Source organism: Meles meles, chromosome 20, assembly GCF_922984935.1.
Source record: "Meles meles chromosome 20, mMelMel3.1 paternal haplotype, whole genome shotgun sequence".
NCBI classification, from domain to species: domain Eukaryota; kingdom Metazoa; phylum Chordata; class Mammalia; order Carnivora; family Mustelidae; genus Meles; species Meles meles.
Window position 1 is genome coordinate 12981443 of NC_060085.1, and position 21032 is coordinate 13002474.

General features: G+C 53.1%; 1 protein-coding gene across 13 annotated transcripts in view; it reads right to left on the bottom strand.

Annotated features, from left to right (window-relative positions):
* Positions 1 to 21032, bottom strand: part of EPS15L1 (epidermal growth factor receptor pathway substrate 15 like 1) — a 98051-nt gene that overhangs the window by 46425 nt on the left and 30594 nt on the right. For all 13 annotated transcript variants that reach the window (XM_045990582.1, XM_045990575.1, XM_045990579.1 and 10 more), the window contains 7 exons: positions 19797 to 19922; positions 15917 to 15976; positions 12290 to 12523; positions 7288 to 7445; positions 4453 to 4609; positions 3715 to 3800; positions 3152 to 3224 (listed from right to left, as the gene is read on the bottom strand). In XM_045990582.1, the coding sequence (XP_045846538.1) occupies positions 3152 to 3224; positions 3715 to 3800; positions 4453 to 4609; positions 7288 to 7445; positions 12290 to 12523; positions 15917 to 15976; positions 19797 to 19922 (894 nt within the window). The remainder of the gene's footprint in view (positions 1 to 3151; positions 3225 to 3714; positions 3801 to 4452; positions 4610 to 7287; positions 7446 to 12289; positions 12524 to 15916; positions 15977 to 19796; positions 19923 to 21032) is intronic.

The window sequence follows — 21032 nt, forward strand, 5'->3', positions numbered from 1 at the left end:
CAGGCTGGAATGTAAAAGGTGCAGCCACACTGGAAAACAGTACGACGGTTCCTCAAAAGGTTACACAGAGTTACCATATGATCCAGCCATTCCACTCCTGGGTAACAGACCCAACGGAAGTGAGATCGTACGTCCACGTGACCTGTACATGAACGTTCATAGTGACGTCATTTGCAATAGCCTCAAAGTCAAAGAACCCAAATATCCATCAACAGCTGAAGACAAACAGAATGTGGTCCGGCCACACCGTAGAGCCTCACTCAGCCCCGAAAACAAATGACGCACTGACATGCACGCTACAACGTGGATGAACCTTGAAAACACGGGAGGAGTGAAGGAAGCCACACACACCATGTAGGACTCCATCACCATGCAAGGTGCAGATCAGGTAAATCCAGAGACAGGAAGCAGATAAGTGGTCGCCAGGGGCTGGGGAGGGAAACGGGGACTGCTAATGGGGACGGGGCTTCCTTTTGGAGGGAAATGTTGACAGACTCGCAGTGGTGATGGGTGTACGACCCTGAGCTGACACTAAACACCATTAACTACACACTTTAAGTGGATGGATGGCGTGGTCTATGAGTTCTAGCTCAGTAAAAGCTGTTGTCACAAAACAAAACAAAACAAAAAACCAGGCAAAGACGCTACAGGTGCTCACCAGATCGACAGCAATGGAAACGGAGGCGAGAGACCCCCAGGGAGGACGGGGAAGGAGCACCCTGGGAACAGGACGGGGGTGCTGAAGCTGAAGCTTCCACTGCCTCAAACCAAACATAAACGGACCTGAGGACAAAGGACTCGTACTGCACGCGGAGCCCTGACCCACAGACTGTGCCAAGTGATCTCCGGGCGAGACCCACGTGGGGAAAGGTGGCAGGAACCAAAGCCAAACCTGGTTTTCACAGAGGAACTTTAAAAAAATACAGCGTTTCTGTTTAGGACCAAAAAGCTGCCATCAAGCACTCCAGCAGAGCCCCGGCCTGGCCTGCTCGCAGATGAGGCCCCCCCGGAACAGGGGCCGGTCTGGCTGGCATGGGGCTCCCTCCCAGCTCTGGGGGGTTGTCGGGGCACACAAGGACGCCAGCACCTCCAAGGTTGCAGGTATGTGCCATCAGAGCCCACCAGCCAGGGCTCCAGGTGGCCTGGCAGTGCCTGCCGCAGACCGGAGGGACAATACCTTCAGATGTCAGAACGAGTCACTGCAAAGACCTGACACCTTCCTCAGAATCACCCAGAGCAGGCACCAGAGACCTGATGACTGGCTTCCTGGGCAGTTAAAGGCCATCAGAGCACCCAGATCTTCAGGGACCAGAATGTAAACCACAGCATGTTCAAGGCAACCCCGACACAATAGGGAGAACCGACCACACACCCGTGTCGCTGGCTGGGCCCAGCCCAGGCACGAGGGAAGAGGAGGCCAGCTCCGCCACACCACAGGATGAACGGGATGGAGGCTGAGGGGATACAGGTGGCGGAGGGGCGGGAGTGGGCTCTGCATCTGAGGGATCAATTCCAGGACACGGGTGGAAATCAGAGGCCTCAGAGAGAATAAAATGACAGAAGGAAAGTACTGTGGGGGCTTTCAGAGAAATACAGTCACTTCGCCTGCAAGGTGGTCTTATAACTGAAGCAACTCATTTGAGCAAAAAGCCCTTCCCGTCAGAGGTAGCCTGGTCCCTGCTTTCCAATCCAAATCATTCCAGGAGACCACCTACAGCCCAGTCCGCACTGCTGACAGGCACAGAGTGAGAAGCCAGGGAAGGAAAGAAGGGTCTGGACACTGCACAGCGTGAACCAGTGAGTGTCCCGAAGCAGGGAGGGCACATCCACCCCACCTCACCAGCAGACCACACTCACGACAGATGTGACACGTCCCACAGATGGGCAGAACGTGCCATCCTCCTAGTACTTGTGTCTGTCACAGTCCCTGTGTGGATGGTGCAGGGGAGGGCCGCCCAGTGCCTTGAAAGCCCAACGGAGTCAATGCTACTTACTTCCCCTGGCTCAGGTCCATGCCCTCGGAGGTAGCCCAGAAAGAACCGGCCACTCTCACAGCACACACCGCAGCCAGGCACTGCTCTAGGCTCTGTGAACAGCCCCTACACCGACCCTTGGTACCGGCAGGAGAGATGGAAGCTAGGGGGCTGAGCCACTGGTCCAGGTCACTCATGTGAGGTCACTGAGGTGGAGCCAGACCCTGACCACTTGGCCGTGCTCCTCTCCCCCGCCCAGCTCTGAGCTCAGGACACTCAAAGTCCTCGCAGAGACCACCACTCCCAGCGGCACTCCTAGCGCTCGCTCTCAGGGTGCCACAGCCACCTCTTGTGTCCTCACAAGGGCAGCGCCTTCTCTACCCACTCAGACCCAAGACACTGTGGGACCCCCCCTTGCTCCTCGTGCAGACTCCCCTCTGCTCAAAATGATGAGAAGAGCAGGAAGGGCCCTGAGTGAGTGCTGAGCAAAGGCCAGACTCCATTTTCTAGCCCCACAGCTCGGGAAAGCGGAACAGTCATTATCGGTGTCGTACGAGACCCAGAGATGTCAACTAACTTGCCCAAGGTCACACAGCTAAGGAGAACTAGATTTGAGCCCAGCAGTCACACTCCTGGTCTCTGCATCACCACCACCTGCTAGGAGACACTCTAGGAAGCAGGACCGTCCTGAGAATAGGTCAGCAACCACTGTCTGAACCTCTAACACTGAGACTTGAGTGAAAAAGCCAGACACAAAAGGCCTCACGTCTAACATCCAGAACAAGCATATCTAGAGAGACAGCGGCTTAGTAGTTGCCCAGGACTGGGGAGGGGCAATGGGGGGGAGGGGCAATGGGGGGGTGAGGGCTCATGGTCATGGGGTTTCTTTTTGGGGTGATAGAAACTAGATGGAGGGGACAGTTAAGCAACATACTGAATATGCTAAAAAAAACCTACTGAATTGTATGCTCTAAAGGAGCAAATTTTCTGTGATGTGAATCAATAGCTCAACTGAAAGAGAGAAAGCAAGCAAGCCCTGTCTGTGGTTAAAGGAAGCTTAAAAGTCTCAGGTGGAAGCCCCCCAGAAGCTAGCTTTCCCTTGCCCCACCCCCACTGATGGGCCCAGCAGTTGCTGTGTGGGACACAGCTCATTTGCCCAGGGCGAGCACTGTGCTTACCTGTACTTCATTGCTTTTCTGTCTGATTGCCTCTTCCTTTTCTCTAATGTCTTGTTCCAGGGAGTACTTCTCTCTGGCCATTGAAAAGATTTCAGGAAAGCACAGATGAGGGAGAGCACGACTATGGCTATGGTGCCTTCTCTTGGCACTGACTTCTCAACGCCCAATTCCGTCCTTACCCATAGAACCCAGCTCAGCTGGTGCCCAGTGACTCTCTCAGTTTATCTGTCAGTCCTAAGCCATTAACTTGCCACCTGAGACTCAGCTGTTTTGTGTGCTGAGGGAGAGCAAGGCCTTCCTGAGGTCAGGGGACATGGCCTTGGGCTGCCGAGCAACAACCTGCCTGAGACCCCCCCAGCCCACACTGACTACCGCAGACGTCATCACTCGAGCTCATTAAGTCAATTCAGGAACTCAGGGGAGCGTGCAGCCCTTCATCTCTGCTGTACGGACCTGTGATGGCCAACTTGCCGCATGCCTCACAAGTCTCTGGTATTTGTGGTACAAGCAGGGATAGGCCTGGTATGAGATTCAGATTCTCAGGGGAAGGAGCTTTAACACACCTTTGTAACTGGGCAATCTCTTGACTGATGTCATCAAGTTCCTTCACACCAGTAAATTCTCCTGATCCAAGAGAACTTGAACCGTCCTGGAACCAAATTCAGATACAGAATTAAAAATTGTCAAGGTGAGGGGCGCCTGGGTGGCTTAGTCAGTTAAGCATCTGACTTGATTTGGGCTCAGGTCATGATCTTGGGGTTGCGAGATTGAGCTCAACGTCGGGCTCCACATTGGGCATGGAGCCTGCTCAAGATTCTCTTTCTTCCTCTCCCTCTGCCTCTTCCCTCCCTTTAAAAAAAAAAAAAAAAAAAGAAGGCTGACAAACCGAGGGGCGCCTGGCTGGCTCAACTGGTAGAGTATGTGACTCTGGATCTTGGGGTTGTGAGTTCAAGTCCCACACAGGGTGTACAAATTACTTAAAGATAAAATCTTTAAAAAAAAAATTTTGACAAGCTGACCTCACTGCCCAGCATGTACTAGTAGGTCCTAGTATGAGGGATATGATCAGGGAATCTCCAATTCACAGCAGCAAAAGGGCTAGTACCCAGCCTGGAAAACTATCCCAGTGGCCCAGACACACCCCCTAGACCCACCCTGGGCCCCCGGTGAAAGCTGGGGCCAGATCAAGGTAAGCATGGACAGCAGGGCACCGGCCTGCTCACAAGGGCTACTGCCGCCACCTGGTGGCAGGCTGCGGGAAACCACAGGAACAGGACCGCGGTTTGGCTGGCAGTACTCACCGGGATGGGGGTGCCTCTCTCTGAGGGCGGGACCATGTCTGGTGACAGAACTTGAGGGGGGTCGATGCCTTTACTGACCTTCTGCTGAATGAAGTACATAGCTAATGCAAACTGGTCTTTACTTAACTTCCCCGTTTGCCTCGTATCAGCCAGGGCCCTGGGAGAAACGCACAGATGCTAATTACACATTAGAAGCAAGAATTTGGCCCAGCATGCTAAGTACAAATCACAGAACCCATCCTTTGAGGAAATGAACAGTGACAATACAAGCAATGGGGCACAATGGCAACTCCTTTCCTACTGAATGTCCCGCTCCCAGACAGCAGTCCTGATGCCCCCCACCCGAGCACCATGCCCAAAGTCTGGTTAAGGAGGCACCTGGGTGGCTCAGTGGGTTAAGCATCTGACTTCAGCTTAGGTCATGATCCCGGGGTCCTGGGATTGAGCCCCATATCTGGCTCCCTGCTCAGTGGGAGTCTGCTTCCCTCTGTCCCTCACCCCACTTGTGTTCTCTCACTCCCTGTCTCTAATAAATAAATAAAATCTTTAAAAAAAAAAAAAGAGGGCATCATCAGGACAGGAAGTGGGGGGCCTCACCTGGCTGGAGAACCACCAAACCCCACCCCACAGGCCGAGGGGGCAGGCCTTTGGGAAGACCTCAGCAGCAATTCCCAGAAATGCCACTGGCTCTTGATGGCGTTGGGGGGTGGGGGCGCACTGTGACAGTCCAGGACAGAACAGCCATTCTGGGGGCTGTGAAGCAGGGCCCGAGCCTGCCCCCTCGGGTCTTTAGCCTGGGTTATCTGAGCAGCCTGAGCTGCTGGCTTTCAATGGGGATGACAGCGGCAGCATTTTAGGTTGTCGCCTTGAGGCAACGGGCCCCAGAAAGCCACGCCCTGACCGGGCTACACAGAACAGCGCCTCACTGCCAAGGGGTGCCTGCTCACGTGGCCTCCTGTCATCCTGGCTGACAGACAAGGCAGCTTGTAAGGCAGTGGCACATGGAGCTCCCGCAGAGCCTGGGGGAGCAGCTCTGCAGCCAGCCCAGTAACCACAGAGCTGCCTGGTATGGGGAGGAAAGCCTCACACAGCCAGACGAGGCCTCCACATCAGCGATGTCTCACCCCGGCCGCTCCACGGGCGTCCTCGCTTCCCACCGTGCACAGTGACTGCAAGGTCACCACTCCCTAACTCGTAGCAGGGAGCCGGAACGGTGAACCGAGTCGGGCCCAAACAGCCAGTGACCAGGGCTATGGGGGTCACAGAGACCCCAATGAATGTTGTGGATAAAGGCTGATATAAAATATCTTTATTCTTGTTGCAGTTTGAGTGATGAGGTGTACGGATTCTGCCTGCCAGAGCTGGTCCTGCCGCACACCCAGCCCACAGCGGCTCCCGGTGCGAGGCCTCTTCCCTCGGGCCCTCTGCTGCTCCCCGTCTCTGACGGAGCGCGCGCTCGAAGGCCCACATGCGGGGTGCTCGGCCAGCCTCCACCCGCGGCAGCACACGTGCGCGGTCTGGCTCTGGGGCTGGGCACACGAGGCCTCCCTGCCAGCCTCCGGGCAGGCGTGTTATCCGGCCTCTGGGATGGCCCCTGCCCCCGCCACCTGCAGGCAAAACCAGGCCATCACGGTACTCTTCTAGAGTATGTTCATCCTGCCTTGTCCCTTACACCCAACGCTTTCTGCATTGCTTCTTTTAACCCAAGCATGCTGGCGACTTCCCTGTCCCCTCCCCGTCGCTGCACCACTGCAGGTTGAGGGACCGTCCCCACGCTGTGATCAGGGTGTGGCTTGCAACCTTTGAATCTCACAGACACATACTTCAAGGTGATAAAGCGGACACTGCGTTTCCTCGGCCTCTAAAAGCGGGCACCGGGGCTGAAAGGGCAGAGGATGACTGTCCCTGACCTGTCGGAAGCAGCTGGCCTCCCCTAGCTATTTGGTGACTGACTCTGGGTGTCTGTCACACACTCCTTTGGAAGGGACAGCCTGCTTTTTCAGGTTGGGGCCTCCCCTCACAAGGTGGACATCTACGAATTACTACCAAGGACAGTTACTTCCCCAAGCTACTCAGTAACGTGCTAAATTTCACTGCTCTTCTTTGGAGGGGTTCACCTCTCCAGAATTATATGGAAATTCTCTCCTTGTGACTCCCAAGTGAGGCCCTATAAGGCCTGAGGACAAAGTTAGAAAGTGACTTTCACCACGGGTCAGCTGCAGAGGGAGCCACCCCGGCACTCTGACATTGCCCCGGTCCGCCCTGCAGGAAGGAGGGTGAGGCCGGCTCCCTGGCTGGCCCTGAGGTGCGGACTGGGGTCTTGATGACTGCTCACTCTCCTGATGGGAGCCGGGTCACTGACCTTCACAGGCCTCTCCCGGGGAGGCAGCTGCAGCCCCCAATGCCCAGGGTGGCTCTCCCTGAGCTGCCCTCTCCTCCCAGGGGCAGGGCCAAACATCTGCACCCCAGCTGGCTGTGGGCAAGGCTGCGCCACCCGCTAGAACCAGCACAACCACCAGCAAGAACTTGCCCCAGCCACTCAAGCACATTGCCTCAGAGCCGTCCAGATGGACCACACGGGCGGAGAATGGGCTGCCATGCCCAGGGCATGGGGGAAAGGACCTTGGTGCTCCTTTCTCATTCAGCCCCCATCCACCCTGGCAGGTGCAGAGGCCTGCTGCAGGGCTGGACAGATGCCTCAACCACGGCGCCCTGCCGGCCACCCGCGCTTCCTTCGGCATAAGCCTCACTCCCTCGGGGACCCTCGGAGTCGCCCACAGCCAGGACCTCCACACAGGAGGCCCAGATGAGCAGATGCCACCTACCCGTCCTTACCATATGTGTGCTAGAAGGTTCTGGGTGAGGCCAGAGTGCATGAAGATCTCCTTCACCTCCTGGCCACTCACATAGCCATCCAGGTCCAGGTCGGTCTTCAGGAATATCTCGTCAAATCGCATCTTATCTGCAACCGGCACCACCCAGCTCACCATGGGCTGAAAGGAGTTGCAAAATGGTTGGTCCCTAGCTTCTCACCACCACACACACAGCTTGTAAGGCTCCTCCATGTGCTCCTGCCGGGAGGACTAGTAAAGTGCTTCTCCGCGCACGTGGGTGGCATGACTCCACGAACCCAGAGGGCAGACAAGAGTCCCATTCTGTGAGTGGGGAAACCGAGGCTGAGAGCAGTGGACAGCACTCAGCTTCCTCCAGTGGCCACACTGCGCCTCTCCCATGCCATCGTGGCACCCCCTGCCCCTTGTATTCAGAGGGAGGCAAAGCCCCAGCAGGTCTGAAGGGGCTCGGAGGGAAGCCGCTGACCTCCTTCCAGGCGGGGGTCCAAGTGTGCCGGGGAGACCCTCCTGACAGCCAACATCAGAAGGATGGTCTCCTGAGAACCAACCAGCCCCGTGCCCGAGCCAGCCCTCCTGGTCCTCTCATCTTTTGTCTGCAAACACTTCTCTGCGGCTGCCAGAGGAGTTCTCATGCCCACCGCTCAGGATCCTGTACTCTGTCCTTGTCTCTGACTCCATTCCCTGTGACACAGCAGTGTCCCCATGGGGTGTCAGCACATACCCGACACTGACGGGGAGTGAATGAGGCGGACGTGAAAACGGTGTCTGCTGGATGGACAGGTACCCCGGGCCCTCTGGTGCTGGCGGGGGAGCCCATGCCCCAGATGAGCATGCCTGCCACCCGCAAGGGCCCCCCGCCCTTGAGGGCACTGCCCCGGCACATGGAGCTAAACGGATCTGTGAACCCCACATAGGGCTGTTTCGGCAACCACGGCTTGGCCATCTGCTGCATGTGTGACCCCTCCATGGCCTGCTCAGGTCTACATGAAGGGGTAAATGCCACTGAGGGCCCATCAGGGCCCATGCACCTCCTAATTCAGGGGCATCGGGGCCCCTTCAGCTGCTAATTCTGGACATGTCGCCTCTGACCTTTGGCATACTTATGGAACCAAGATCCATGGCGCCTCTGCCCCTTTTTCTAGACACATTTTTCCCCATCTGCTTTCTGAACAGGTCTTCCTCGTTACCCAAATCCAGTGTGAGCACTGGGACTCCAGAAAGCAAGGGTGGGAAGCAAGGGATACCGCGTTACCTAGATCATTTCAGTTCCAGGATTCTGGAGGGGGAGAATGAGTTAGTCCAGCAAGGAGTTATCAGAATCTATGGACCAAATTCAAACGGCAAGGGCTCAGGGAGCAGGAATTTAGATAAGGAGAAAGACCTGCGCTTCACTTGTCTCATTCTGTGGATCTAGTAAGCTATCTCAGAGTGGTCACAGAGAGGCACGTGAAGGACGAAGAGGCCGGCTGTCTCTAAGCTTAGGTAAGCTACGCCCCAGATGCCAAGAAGCCCAAGGAGGAAGTAACAGCAGACCAAAGAAGCTAAGCTGAGGAGACAATGGTTTCTGTGCTCCACAAGTCCTAAGAGATTACAACCCTGGGATGGCAAAAATCCTAACATTCAACATGCACATGGAATGAGCTCGCTGCCTGATTTCTGGGGTCTCAGAGGAGGTTGGCAGTGACACTCTGAAGCCTACTTCACTACAAATCCCACGTGGGACAGCCTTCTCCTTGGAGCTGGGTCTCCCAAAAAGGGCTGGCTTTAAGGCTGGCTTAGCAGCCACAGGCCACCAATAAATGACAACAGGGCCTGGTGGCTGGCAGGAGCTGTGCCCCACGGCTAGCTGTGAAGACAGGACCTACTGGCCCCAAACTGGTGAGGAGAGAAGCAGGGGAGGGGACGGCTTGGTGACTGGGTCCCCAGAACTGCTCGTTCTCACGTGACTCCACCAGCTGTCCTCATCCTTGGGGAAGGGAGCGCACCCGCTTCTTCCCACCCCGACCCAGATAGAGGTCCCTGGTAAAACAGGTCTAGTTGCAATCCGCAGTGTGCTCCCAGGATCTGGAGAGAGCCACCAGATCACCAAGGACAGGAATCACAAGGCTGGTTGGCCTGTACCTGTCAGCAGCCTTGGCCCCACTCACTTCTTTGTCAGTACAACCTGTCACCACTAACCTAACCTACAGTACTTAGTAAGAACGCTCAACAAGAATTTTGCAGACACAGGTGCTGGTGGTCCTGGAAAACAGCTCATGCAGTCTAAGTTGCCTTGGCCCCCTCTCAGACTCCATCCCACCCTCCTTCCTGTTTCTAGAAGTTCCCACAAAGGAGCCTTGGCGCGGGCTGGTCCTCCGATGGCTTTTTGTCATTCAGGTATCAGCCCAGGTATTGGTTCCTTAGTGACTTTCCAGCTGACCGCCATCTGCAGGAGCACCCCCGCCTCCTCACCCCACAACTCCCGGGCCAGGCTGTTCTGCTTCTCACAGCTATCTGATCATCCTTAGTTCACTGATACGCTTACTGTCTATCTCCCCGAGGGCAGAGGCCAGTCCCACGGCCACGGCGGCATCCCCAGGAAGTGCGGGCATGGCTGGTGGGCTGCTGAGCTGCTGGAGATGCCCAGACTGGGCCGCCTGGACACGGGGCTTGTTAAGAGACACCCACCCACCGGAGGGGAAGCCCTGTCTCCTGTGCCTCTCCCAGAAGCTGGGGCAGTGACGGGGACTGTATTGTCCCCCTGACCAAACCACCTCGACCCTCTCGGAGAGGACTCTGGCTCTATGGTGCCACAAGCTCCTGGGAAATGAACTCCCCTCCCTGCCAACACCAAGTGGAATGCTCAACTTTAAAACTATGTCACGTGCAGGAGGATCACCATCTGATCATGTATTTCTGGGGCGTTAAGTGCCTGACAATTTGTTTTGATTGTAATTTAAGTGCCCACCATTAAGCTTTTGGTTGCTAAGGCACCCATTTCAAAAACATCCATTTCAGATGAACACATTGCCAGCCACACAACTAGGGAAAGAGCCAGGCCGGCCCATGACGGTCCCCTGGGAAAGCCGGGGTGGCCTAGATAGCTGGCCGTCTAAGTGATCCCACTTTTCCTTTCCCATGCTTTCATTCCCACTCTTATGTTTTGAACTCACTAGTGAAGAGTGAACCCGAGAAACGCTAGGCACCCATCCTCAACCCCAAAAAGCCAGAGCCCCGTGCCCAAGCTTGCTCTCTCTCTAGCCCTGGCCTTGCTGTGGGGGGAGGCCCTGGGTATGACGCACTTTCTGCAGGACCTGTGAGTCATCAACCTTGGTTTTTCAAATTTTCCTGCTGGTTGTTGATGAGGTGCATTTTGCAATCCGAACAAGAGCCACAAAGACATTTGCTTGGGTCAGGGAAGTGCCGGCGGGGTCTCAGCACAAGTCATGGGGGCCCAAGCGAGCACCACAGCCATTCCTAGCAGACTTTGTCACTTACTGACAGACCGAGACCAACACAAGATGGTTTCCCATTTCTATTCTTATGGTTCATATCCGAACCTGCATGGCAGTCCGGGCTGGCCCTCTTCATGTCACCTGTACTGCTTTCCTTCTTAAACCGCAAATGAGGCAGAATGCAAAGCCTGACTCGGCATGGAACTCAGGATGTCACATTCTTGCATGTTTTAGATCATCTCAAAGGTGCCTTTCTATAAAAGAGCCCTTTATGGTGTGCTACATTTGCCAGAACAAGAAATGTCTTTCTGATACATAAGACACTGCCCGCTGGGAGTCAGAGCCCCATGCTGTCTTCCAAACACAAGACGGCCACCTCCCTCGCTCACGTGACACTCAGCGTGTATACTGAGCACCAGGGCACCTGGGATTGCTGTGACACAGGGAGCAGAAGCACGAACTAACTCTGCTCTCAGAAGCTAAGGGGGAGGGACATGGGAGGAAGAGATAGATGACACGTAACTAACTGCGTAACAGGCCAGGCAGGGGGAACCTAGAACGCAGGGTGGACAGAGCCCAGGGCACGCTGGCTGCCGTCACACCCCAGCCCCCTGGGGTAAGGTGCCCCACACAAACGGAGGCCTCATGAAACAAAGTGCTGGGGAATGATCTGGGATTGCGCCTGCCCAGCAGAGGCGTTTCCTGAGGCAGGAGGGATGGAGGAGAGAGGACAGAGCCCAGAGGTGGGAGCAAGCGGAGTGTGTCTGAGGAACGGTGGTACTTGTGTGCAAATGAATGAGAAACCTAACTCCGAATCCCTGTGGCTACAGACTTGATGATTGTGCCCCCCTCCCCACTCCAGAGATCATATGTTAAAACCCTGACCCTGATGTGATGGTGTTGGGAAGTGGGGCCTCTGGGAGGTGATCAGTCATGAGGGCAGAGCTCCATGAATGAGAGCACTGCCCTCATAGAAAGGACCCCAGAGAGCTCCCCTGTCCTCTGCACCACGTGAGGACACGGCAAGAAAACCATCCGTGAGCCCACAATCAGGCTCTCATCAGACACAGAATCTGCCAGTGCCTGATCTTGGACTTCCCAACATCCGGATTTTCTGTGAGAAATCAATGTTTGTCAGTCACCTAGTCTATGGTATTCCATTACACTAGGAGTAAGATACTGACCATAAATATTGTTCTAAAAATGGGGTGCCTGGGTGGCTCAGTCAGTTAAGCATCTGCCTTCAGCTCAGGTCATGATCCCAGGGACAGGGGACTGAGCCCCACGTCAGGCTACTCGATCAGTGGGGAGCCTGCTTCTCCCTCTGCCTGCCACTCCCCTGGCTTTGTGTGCGCTCTCTCTCTCTGACAAATAATTAAAATCTTTTTAAAAATATATTTAAAAAAAATAAATAATAAAAAACAAAAACTATAATCATCAATGTTACTTTTCTGGGGTCCCAAATTACTTGCTCCCCAGGAGCATCTGGCTAGGACTCTACAGGGGCAAATGGCGGCTCTGAGAAGGGCCACACACAGAGGGTACCCGTACCTGTGTTTGCTTGATGCTGTGCTTGGGAGACAAGCTTCCCGTGCTGTTCAGGCTACTGACGCTGCCGTGGGAAGGTGTGGAGCGGAGGCTGTCTTTCGGCGGGGGGCTGGCGGGCAGGACAGGCACAGCACCTGGGAAGACCGTCTTCTTCCTCTTGGAAGGTGGGATGAGAGACGGGGGCAGGACAGAGGGCACAGGCTCCTTCTCGAGGGCTCGGTACACCAAGTGCATCGCCTATGGGTGCAAAAGAGGATTCCGTTCAGGTGGCCAGGCCCAGGCCATGGGTTGGGAATGCGCATCTCTTTCCAGGACTGCAGTGAAGTGACAAGGACTGCTCTTTTTGAGGTCACTTCCAAGCTGAACAGAGTAAAAAAATAAACCTTTCCTGGGGCACCTGGGTGGCTCAGTGGGTTAAGCCTCTGCCTTCAGCTCAGGTCATGATCTCGGGGTCCTGGGATCGAGCCCTGTATCGGGCTCTCTGCTCAGCAGGGAGCTGGCTTCTCCCTCTCTCTCTGCCTCTCTGCCTACTTGTGATCTCTCTGTCAAATAAATAAAGAAAATCTTAAAAAATAATAATAATAAAATAAACCTTTCCTGATGCGTTCCCTTCCAATGCATCATTTTTCCAAGATGTGTTTAATCACATAAGACCAACATGAGCCTGAAAGAAATTCAATCACGCCAGACTCTGCACATGTCCCTTCACCACACAACTCCAGGGCTGAGGAGTCCCCAAATACTGGAATTTGGAAGTCTAAAGACACACTGCGAGCACCTGTGTGTACTTCCTGTTTCAGGTGGGCAAAGAAAAGAAACTTTGTCTAATACATAGATTTAAGTCTGTTTTAAAGCGTAACAAAACCAGGGATTCCTGGGTGACTGAGTCGGTTCAGCCTCTGACTCTTGATTTCGGATGAGGTCATGTCCACACTGGGCATGGAGCATGCTTAAGATTCTCACTCTCCCTCTTCCTTCTGCCCCTCTCCCCCACCTCTCTCTCAAAAAACAAAAGGTAACAAAAATCAAACCAAAATTATAACCCTTCCCACTTAAAAATATTCCTTAAGTTTCTATTTGAATATAGACCAGATCACTGACATACATAAAATTTACCATCACTTAAAACTACTACAGAATGAAACCCAGCAAGTGATTAAAAGAAACCCAAATGATACAATTTTAAGACCCATTTATAGAACACTATACATCTCAGCTGAAATGATGGGAAATGATGAAAACATAACAAGAACGGAAACTCAGGGCTCCTGAGGCCATGAAGAGAGGGGCATAGGCCCAGGTTCACTCTGGACCAGCCACCCCATTCCTGGAAATCACCCCGAGCAGTTCGATGACAGTGTGACCAGAGAAAATACAAAAACTAAATAATCAGGGACTGGGGGGTGGGGAAGCTAGTGTCCAATGGGGACAGAGTTTCAGTTTTGCAAGATGAAGGGTCCTGGAGATGGAAGGTAGTAACAGCTGCACAGCCACATGGAAGTATTAATGCCACCGAATCACACACTTGAAAATGACTATAACAGTAAAATTTTATGTTCTATTTATTTTGCCACAATAAAAAAAATAATAGGGACTCCTGGGATGGCTCGGTGGCTTAAGTGCCCAACTCCTGATTTTGGCTCAGGCTGTGATCTCAGGGTCGTGAGACAGAGCCCTGTGTCGGACTCCAGGTTTAGTGTGTAGTCTGCCTGCAATTCTCTCTCTCCATCTCCCTCTGTCCTTCCCCCTGCTTGTGCTCACTTGCTTATGCTCTAATAAATAAATCTTTAAAAACAAAAAACCATACTGCCTTAACTACAAGAAGCTACTTTGTTCTATTTTGTTTGAGATTTAAGGGAACAAGTGAGTGAATAAGTCCCATGAACAGGAAAGGTCCAAGATATGAGGTGGAGGAAAGGGAAGAATGAGAGGAGAGACAGAATGACACAGGCCCAGGGTGAGGAAAGCTGGCATGCGAGGACGTATGCCTGACCGCTGGGCATCTGAAGAGGAAGGTGGGGAGCTACAGCGGTGTGGAGGGAGCAGCTGCATGGAAAGGCAGCCTGTAGGACAGAAGAGCCCTGATCAACACAGATACATCACTGCTATCAAAAGGAGAAGAGGGCGGGGGTGCCAGGGCCCAGACATAAGCAGACCTGAAAGCAGATGATGGAGCCTCGGGGCACCTGCTGGGTGCGTCTATACACCCCTACTTCCAGCTCTATCTACTAAGAAGTCCTGAAAGCAGTGGCACCCCAGGGGTACTAAGCACCCCAGAGCCTACATCCTGGTTTCTAACACCACTCTCCACTACATGGAACTGGGGCTCCCTGGAGGTACAGGGCTACATGGAATTGGGCTCCACTACATGGAACTGGGGCTCCCTGGAGGTACAGGGCTGGGACAGGAAATACACAGGAGGAGGCAGGAGCATCCCACCATGTCAAAAGGAAGAAAGTGCTCAGACAATGATGGGATGTGCCCAAAGGACAAAGGAGCCAGCGGGGAAGAGCTCCAAATGGGCAAGATAAGTCACACCACTAAATGATTATAAACCATGGAACAGAGGACACAGTCCCGAGTCCACTGATACAAACTCCTTACAGTAGGCTAAGCAGAAAACGTGCAAGCGCCAGAATGAGAAATTCATCTGCCAACCATCACACTCATCAATCAGGCGAGACTCCTGGGACGATGTGAGAACCAGCAGGTGAGGGGTGGAAGGGTAATGGGGTGGTCCATCCCCATGTGTCTCCCACAAGAGACTGAGCACACAGGAAGAGAGTAACTCTGCAGGGAGAATCCTGCAGCCTCCACCAACAGCAGTCAAGGCTGACACTGTGTAGACAATGTGGGGTAGGGAATCACAGGTCCTGTCGATGGTGGACCCTGAGAAAGACAAGCATCACCTCGGTGGGATCACCACGCGAGTGCACGACCTGGATCATCATGAGGAAACAGCCAATATCCAGGCTGAGGGACGCTCTACAGACTGCTGACCAGCACTGTTTAAAATGCCCACAAGACACAGAGACACACGGAGTCACTCCAGATCAGAGGACACGATAGAGATGGAGCTGAGTAATGTAACACAGGAGGCTGGGACTTCTTTGCTGCAAAGGATGTTTGGGGACAACTGGCAAGGTCTGAATGACATCCTTAGGTGATACATAATGACATATTAGCACAGATGCTATACAATAAGACACGTAACAGACACTGATAAACCAGTCATTGTCAATGTTAATTTTCTCATTTTGAATTGGACACGGGGTATGTTAAGTCCCTGGTTTTGGGAAATATACACAAGTATTCTGGGACAAAAAGGTATGATGTCTGCAACTGACTCCAAAATGGCTCGAAGGAAAGTTTTAGGTGTGTGTATACATATATGCATATGGTGAGAGAGGGAGGAGGAGGATAAAGCAATGTGGGGAAAAAAATATCACTGGGGAATGTGACCAAAGGGTACTCAGAAGAACTCTCCGTATTACTATCACTTTTTCTTTAAATCCAAAGTACATCAAAATAAACACTTTTTCAAAATCAGAAGGGGAAAAAAACCCCACAACTCGAGAAACATTTCCTTCCTCGACCAAGTGGGAAAAGAGAGTCACAGCAGGGGCCTACCACAGCAAACTCATCTCTGTCCAGGTGCCCATCCTTGTCGATGTCACTGAGGTCCCAGACCTGCAAGGGAAAGAGAGCAAGGCTTACTGGGGGAGGAAACACACCTGCCAGAACTCCGATTCTGAGCTCCCGGTGCAGAGCAGGATTGAGACAAGGCAATCACAATGCAGTCAAGAACCAGTTGGTGGCTTCTCTGAAAAGCCATCGGCTGATGCAGTATCATCAATTCCAAGATCCTTTTTGTTATATCATGTTTGTTTTCTCTAACAAATGATCATAATTATAACCCTGTCCACCTTGGTTTTTCATCACCTTACAAGGAATTCTCAGATAGAAAATGTGTTTTGGTTCTGGCACAGATGTGGCTCCGAACACAAGCCCCCCCACCGCCACTCTCACTGTGTAGGGCCGTGGGCACGCGTCACTACTGGTGGATGGGGAGGTGCTCGCTTCGGCAGCACATATACTAAAATTGGTGGATGGGGAGGCAGGTATTTCCAAGTACGCTTGGCCCACCTAGAACCCTGAAGATGAGGCAGACAGGTGCAGACTCCTATACTGGGTCAAAGGCCAGGTGCCAGATTATTCTAAAGCAAAATCAAAGCACTAGCTTCTTGACCCAAGTCAGCCCCACCCCGAACCAGGAGGCCTGCCTGACTCGGACAACGCTGGGCATGGTGCCAGTGCCCAGAGGTAAGCAGACACCTTGGCATCCAAACATGGTGCTTCATGTGCTGGTCCCCTCTTGGTCAATCGTGAGCGACAACAGCCCAGGGACATCTCTCATGTGCAGGTCTTTCTCCCCAGCCCTGCTGCTGTCCTTGACTTGGGCCTCTCTGGTACTCCACAAAGGCCATAGCCTACAGCTGGCCTCTTTGCCTCTAATTCTTTCCCCAGGGTTACCATGGGGACTGTTCTAGAATACAGTCTGTGTCTGTCCCCTAGACTGGCACATGGACCCCCTGTGCCCTACACAGCACTGCACTGCAGCCCAGCTTCCAGGGACCCCACCTTGATCTCTAGGGAGCCCAAGAAGTTGATAGTCCCTTCAAGCCCAGAGATGCCCTTGTGGAGGTGTTCTGCATCAGGCTGAGTGCTTTATGCATCTGGTTTCACTTTAGGAAGCAGAAGTTCACAAAGAGTAATTTTTCCAGGAGCGCCTGGGTGGCTCAGTGGGTTAAGCCTCTGCCTTCAGCTCAGGTTATGATCTCAGGGTCCTGGGATCAAGCCCCACATCGGGCTCTCTGCTCAGCGGGGAGCCTGCTCCCCCCCACCCTCTGCCTGCATCTCTACCTACTTGTGAGCTCTCTCTCTTGTTAAATAAATAAATAAAATCTTTAAAAAAAAAAAAAAAAGAATAACTTTTCCAAAGCTACAGTACTTGCTCAGGGAACTAGGACTAGAACAAGACTTCCTGGCTCTATGCCTCTCCCTACCCAGGGCCTCTCTACCTCAGCACTGCTGACATTTGGGACCGCATCACCCTGTGGTGGGGCTGACCTGGGCACCTCGTGGTGCTGAGCAGCGTCCCCGGCCTCCACCCGATGCCAACAACATCCAGCCCAGGTGGGACAACCAGAACTGTCTCCAGACGCTGCTCAACATCCCTGGGAGAGGAAGGACCTGGTAAGATTACCGGCCCTCCCCAGCAGCCTCTGCTCACGCTGTCATGCGTCTGGCCTTCTCATGCCATCGTTAGCCACCATCTCTTCACTAGGACACAGCCCTGAAGTGGTTACCCTAGGAAGCCTTCTCTGCCTGCCCTCTACCCTTCTGCTCTGGCAGGTCAGGCACCTCCCCTCTGCCACTGCCCTTACCGGGCAGAATCACAATGATCAGGGAGGCAATGGGCAGCAGGGGGTCACCAGGGAAAAGTGAGAGCTCTGGGAACCACCTAAGTTCTCAGTCCCCTCACCATGAGACTCTGAGAGGCTTACTGGCCGCTCTGAAGGCCCCCTTTTCCTCATCTAGAACACAGAAGGGACGCCGTCCACAACAAGGTGGTTGCCAAGTCCTGAAGGACTTCATTCGTGCAAAGTGCTGTAAGGGCTTGGCATATAGTAAGCCCTCGATAAATAAATACAACCATCTTAACCATTACTTATTTCCTTGACCTCCGAACTCTAATTTCATCCCCATCCTTGTGGTGCTTAGCACAAGGCCTGGCCCCAAGCAGACTCCAAACTTCCTGAACGACTGAATGGACGGCTGGTGCGTGAAGCACAGATGGACGAGCACAAGCACCGAGGCATGGGCGCGAGAGCACACTGATGCATGCATCAGGGACGGACGGCTGCGCGGATGGACGGGTGCATGGTTATGAACGCATGTGTGCGCGGATACGGCGAAGTGCACGGATGGGTGCATGTGTACATGCTGGAATGGGTGCCCGTAAGGCTGATGTGTGTGGAAAAGGAAGGAAGGAGAGCGCAGCAGATGAGAAGTGACCCATGTGCCACAAGATCCAGAGCCTGGGCAGATCTGCAGAATGCACCCTTCCCAGCCACACTCCCTTTCTTATTAAGCCCACTCCTCCTCTGGCAGTCTCTCTGTTGTGCTCGTGATCTGGCTCCAGTGCAGGATTATATCCAGGTGTCAGAGAGTTTGCAAGGACTGCCAAATAAATGCACACAATGGGCAGGACAGGGTGGCCCCATCCTGCTGCAGTTAAAACTCATGCCTTATAAAGACGCTCCGTCCCCATCACAGAGCTCCGCCTACACCACACCACAGCCGAGAGGGAACAAAGCAGTGTGAAAGATTCCCCTTTCTTAGTGGCCTTCTTTCAAAAACAAATATTAAGATGGGCTCTACCTGTGTCCTATCAAATGGGCCAGTGTCCACAAAAGTCATACTCAAACGCAAACCTTATTAGGTGAATCCAAGGGACAGGAATTTGCATCTTTCCCAAAAAGTTTTACTCAGTGTCATGACTTAGACCCACAGGTGTTGCCTGAGGCATCAGGGACTATGCTCAGTCCCCTGCTCTGGGTCTGTGCCTGCCACGTCGCTGTGATCCAGTCTGGACAGACGACAACATCCATCCCTTCTCAGTATGGAGCAGGGAACTCAGTACGGACAGCCTTGTGGAACTGAGCTCTGTGCACAGAGCAAACCATGGGGCCACAGTGCAAACCTCACTGGAGGGAAGACAGTCTGGCATAGAAAGTTGTATCTGAAAACTTGGATTTAATAGGAACAAAACTAAAAGCTTTTTCTTAAGAGAATGCATAAATTTTTCTCTAAACCTGCAGCAAAATTTAAAGTACCTTTACCTTAAGCTCACAGGCAGAGAAAAAGTAATTAAAAATAGAAAAGAGGGGTGCCTGGGTGGCACAGTCGGTTGAGCATCCGACTCTTGGTGTCGTCTCAGGTCTGACTGAGCCCCGTGTTGGGCTCCACGCTTGGGGCAGAGTCGTTTGAGAGTCCCTCTCCCCCCTCTCTGCCCTTCCCGCTCATACTCTCTCTCTCTAAAATAAACAAATCTTTAAAAAAAAAAAAAATAGAAAAGAAGCGAAGAGTTCTAGACATACACTCCCATACTTCTCCCAGAAGCACACAGAGCAGTGGAAATCCCAGATCTGGGTTCACATCTCACCTATGCCCATCTCTGGGCCCTGGGCAGCAAGTTCATTCTGAGGCTGCCTCCCTAGGCGTGCAAAAGGCCCACCAGCATCTTCCCACAGGCTGGGGAGCATCTCTGAGCCACATCCATGAGGCCCTAAGCCAACCTGACCATAGCAAATTCTCCATGCACATTGGCTCTTACAAAAGCCCCGATGGTTCATAGCCGTGTGAAAAGCCTCGTAAGTGTGCGTGGGGAGCAAGCATGGGGCAGATGGAAGTCAGCAGCAGTACAGGACGTGGGAGAACCACTTACCCGGCCCAGGACGTCAAGAGGCAGCTTTGAGTTCATGAGGACTGGCTTGACTTTGTCTCCAGAGAGCAAACCATTGATGGGTAAGAGGCTTTCAAAAATTCCATCAAATTTTGCCTTTTCTTCCACCTAGTTGGAAAAGAATAGCTTGAGTGAGTAAAAAAATCGCATCTGGGGGAGAATCCAAAATGAGCTCTGACCTGAAGCTGAATGAAAACAGGCAAGGACCTGCCACTGGCCTCGCCTAAAAGCACAGGAGGCCTTACAGCAGTTTCAAAGTGAACATCTGCCCTGAAGGAAAGAGCTCCCTAGCAACTCTGAATCTGGCGCCCGAGGTCAACGGGGAGACAGGACCTGGCCGTGGGCCTCGCTCGCCACCACAGGGGCTGCCTAGGAGACAAAGATCGCCCCTCCTCCCTCCTAGGAACTCACTAGGACAGGAAAGATGAAAGTGAAGATGGGTTTTCGTTCTTTAAGACAACTAAATCTGGATATCAACCTACAGAACTAAAAGAGCTCAAGAATCAAAGAAAAAAATAAACCAAAACTTAAGCAACCAATTATCAAAATCAACTTTAAGTACAGGAAGTCCTCTAAGAGTACAAAACTAAATTCTAAAAGCTTCTCATGAACAGAGAGGTCTGGACAGGACATACAACGCAGAGTGGCAGCTGCAGCCACTGTGAAATAGGAAACGTGGGCAGTGTGTCCAAGGGGTTGTCGGTCAGGCGGGTCTGGGCAGGGGCAGTCTGCTCTCCTTCGGAAATGAAACCCCCAGTGACTAGACGTGGTGTGTGTGGGTGGGGGGGAAGCGCCAGACCCCTCACCACCTGCTCTACCCACGAGCTGGAGACACGGGGAGCACTAAGAAACCCTTGCAAGCGTCTGTAGACAGAATAGATAACCAAAATGTGGTTGGTGTGTTCACACACTGGAATATTCCTCAGCCTCAAAACAGGAGCTTCTGACCCAGGCGACGACATGGATGAACCCTGAGGACATTATGCTGACTGAAAGAAGCCAGCCACCACAGGACAGGTACTATATGACTCCACTTCTATGAGGATCCTAGAAGAGTCACATTCTCAGAGACAGAAGGAGACTGGTGGGTGCCAGGAACTGGGGTGGGGAGGCAGGAGTTAGTACTTAATGGGGACAGAGTCTCAGTTTGGAGTGAAAAGAAAGTTCAGGAGACGGCTGGTGGAGACAGCTGCACAACAGTGCAAACGTACCTAACGG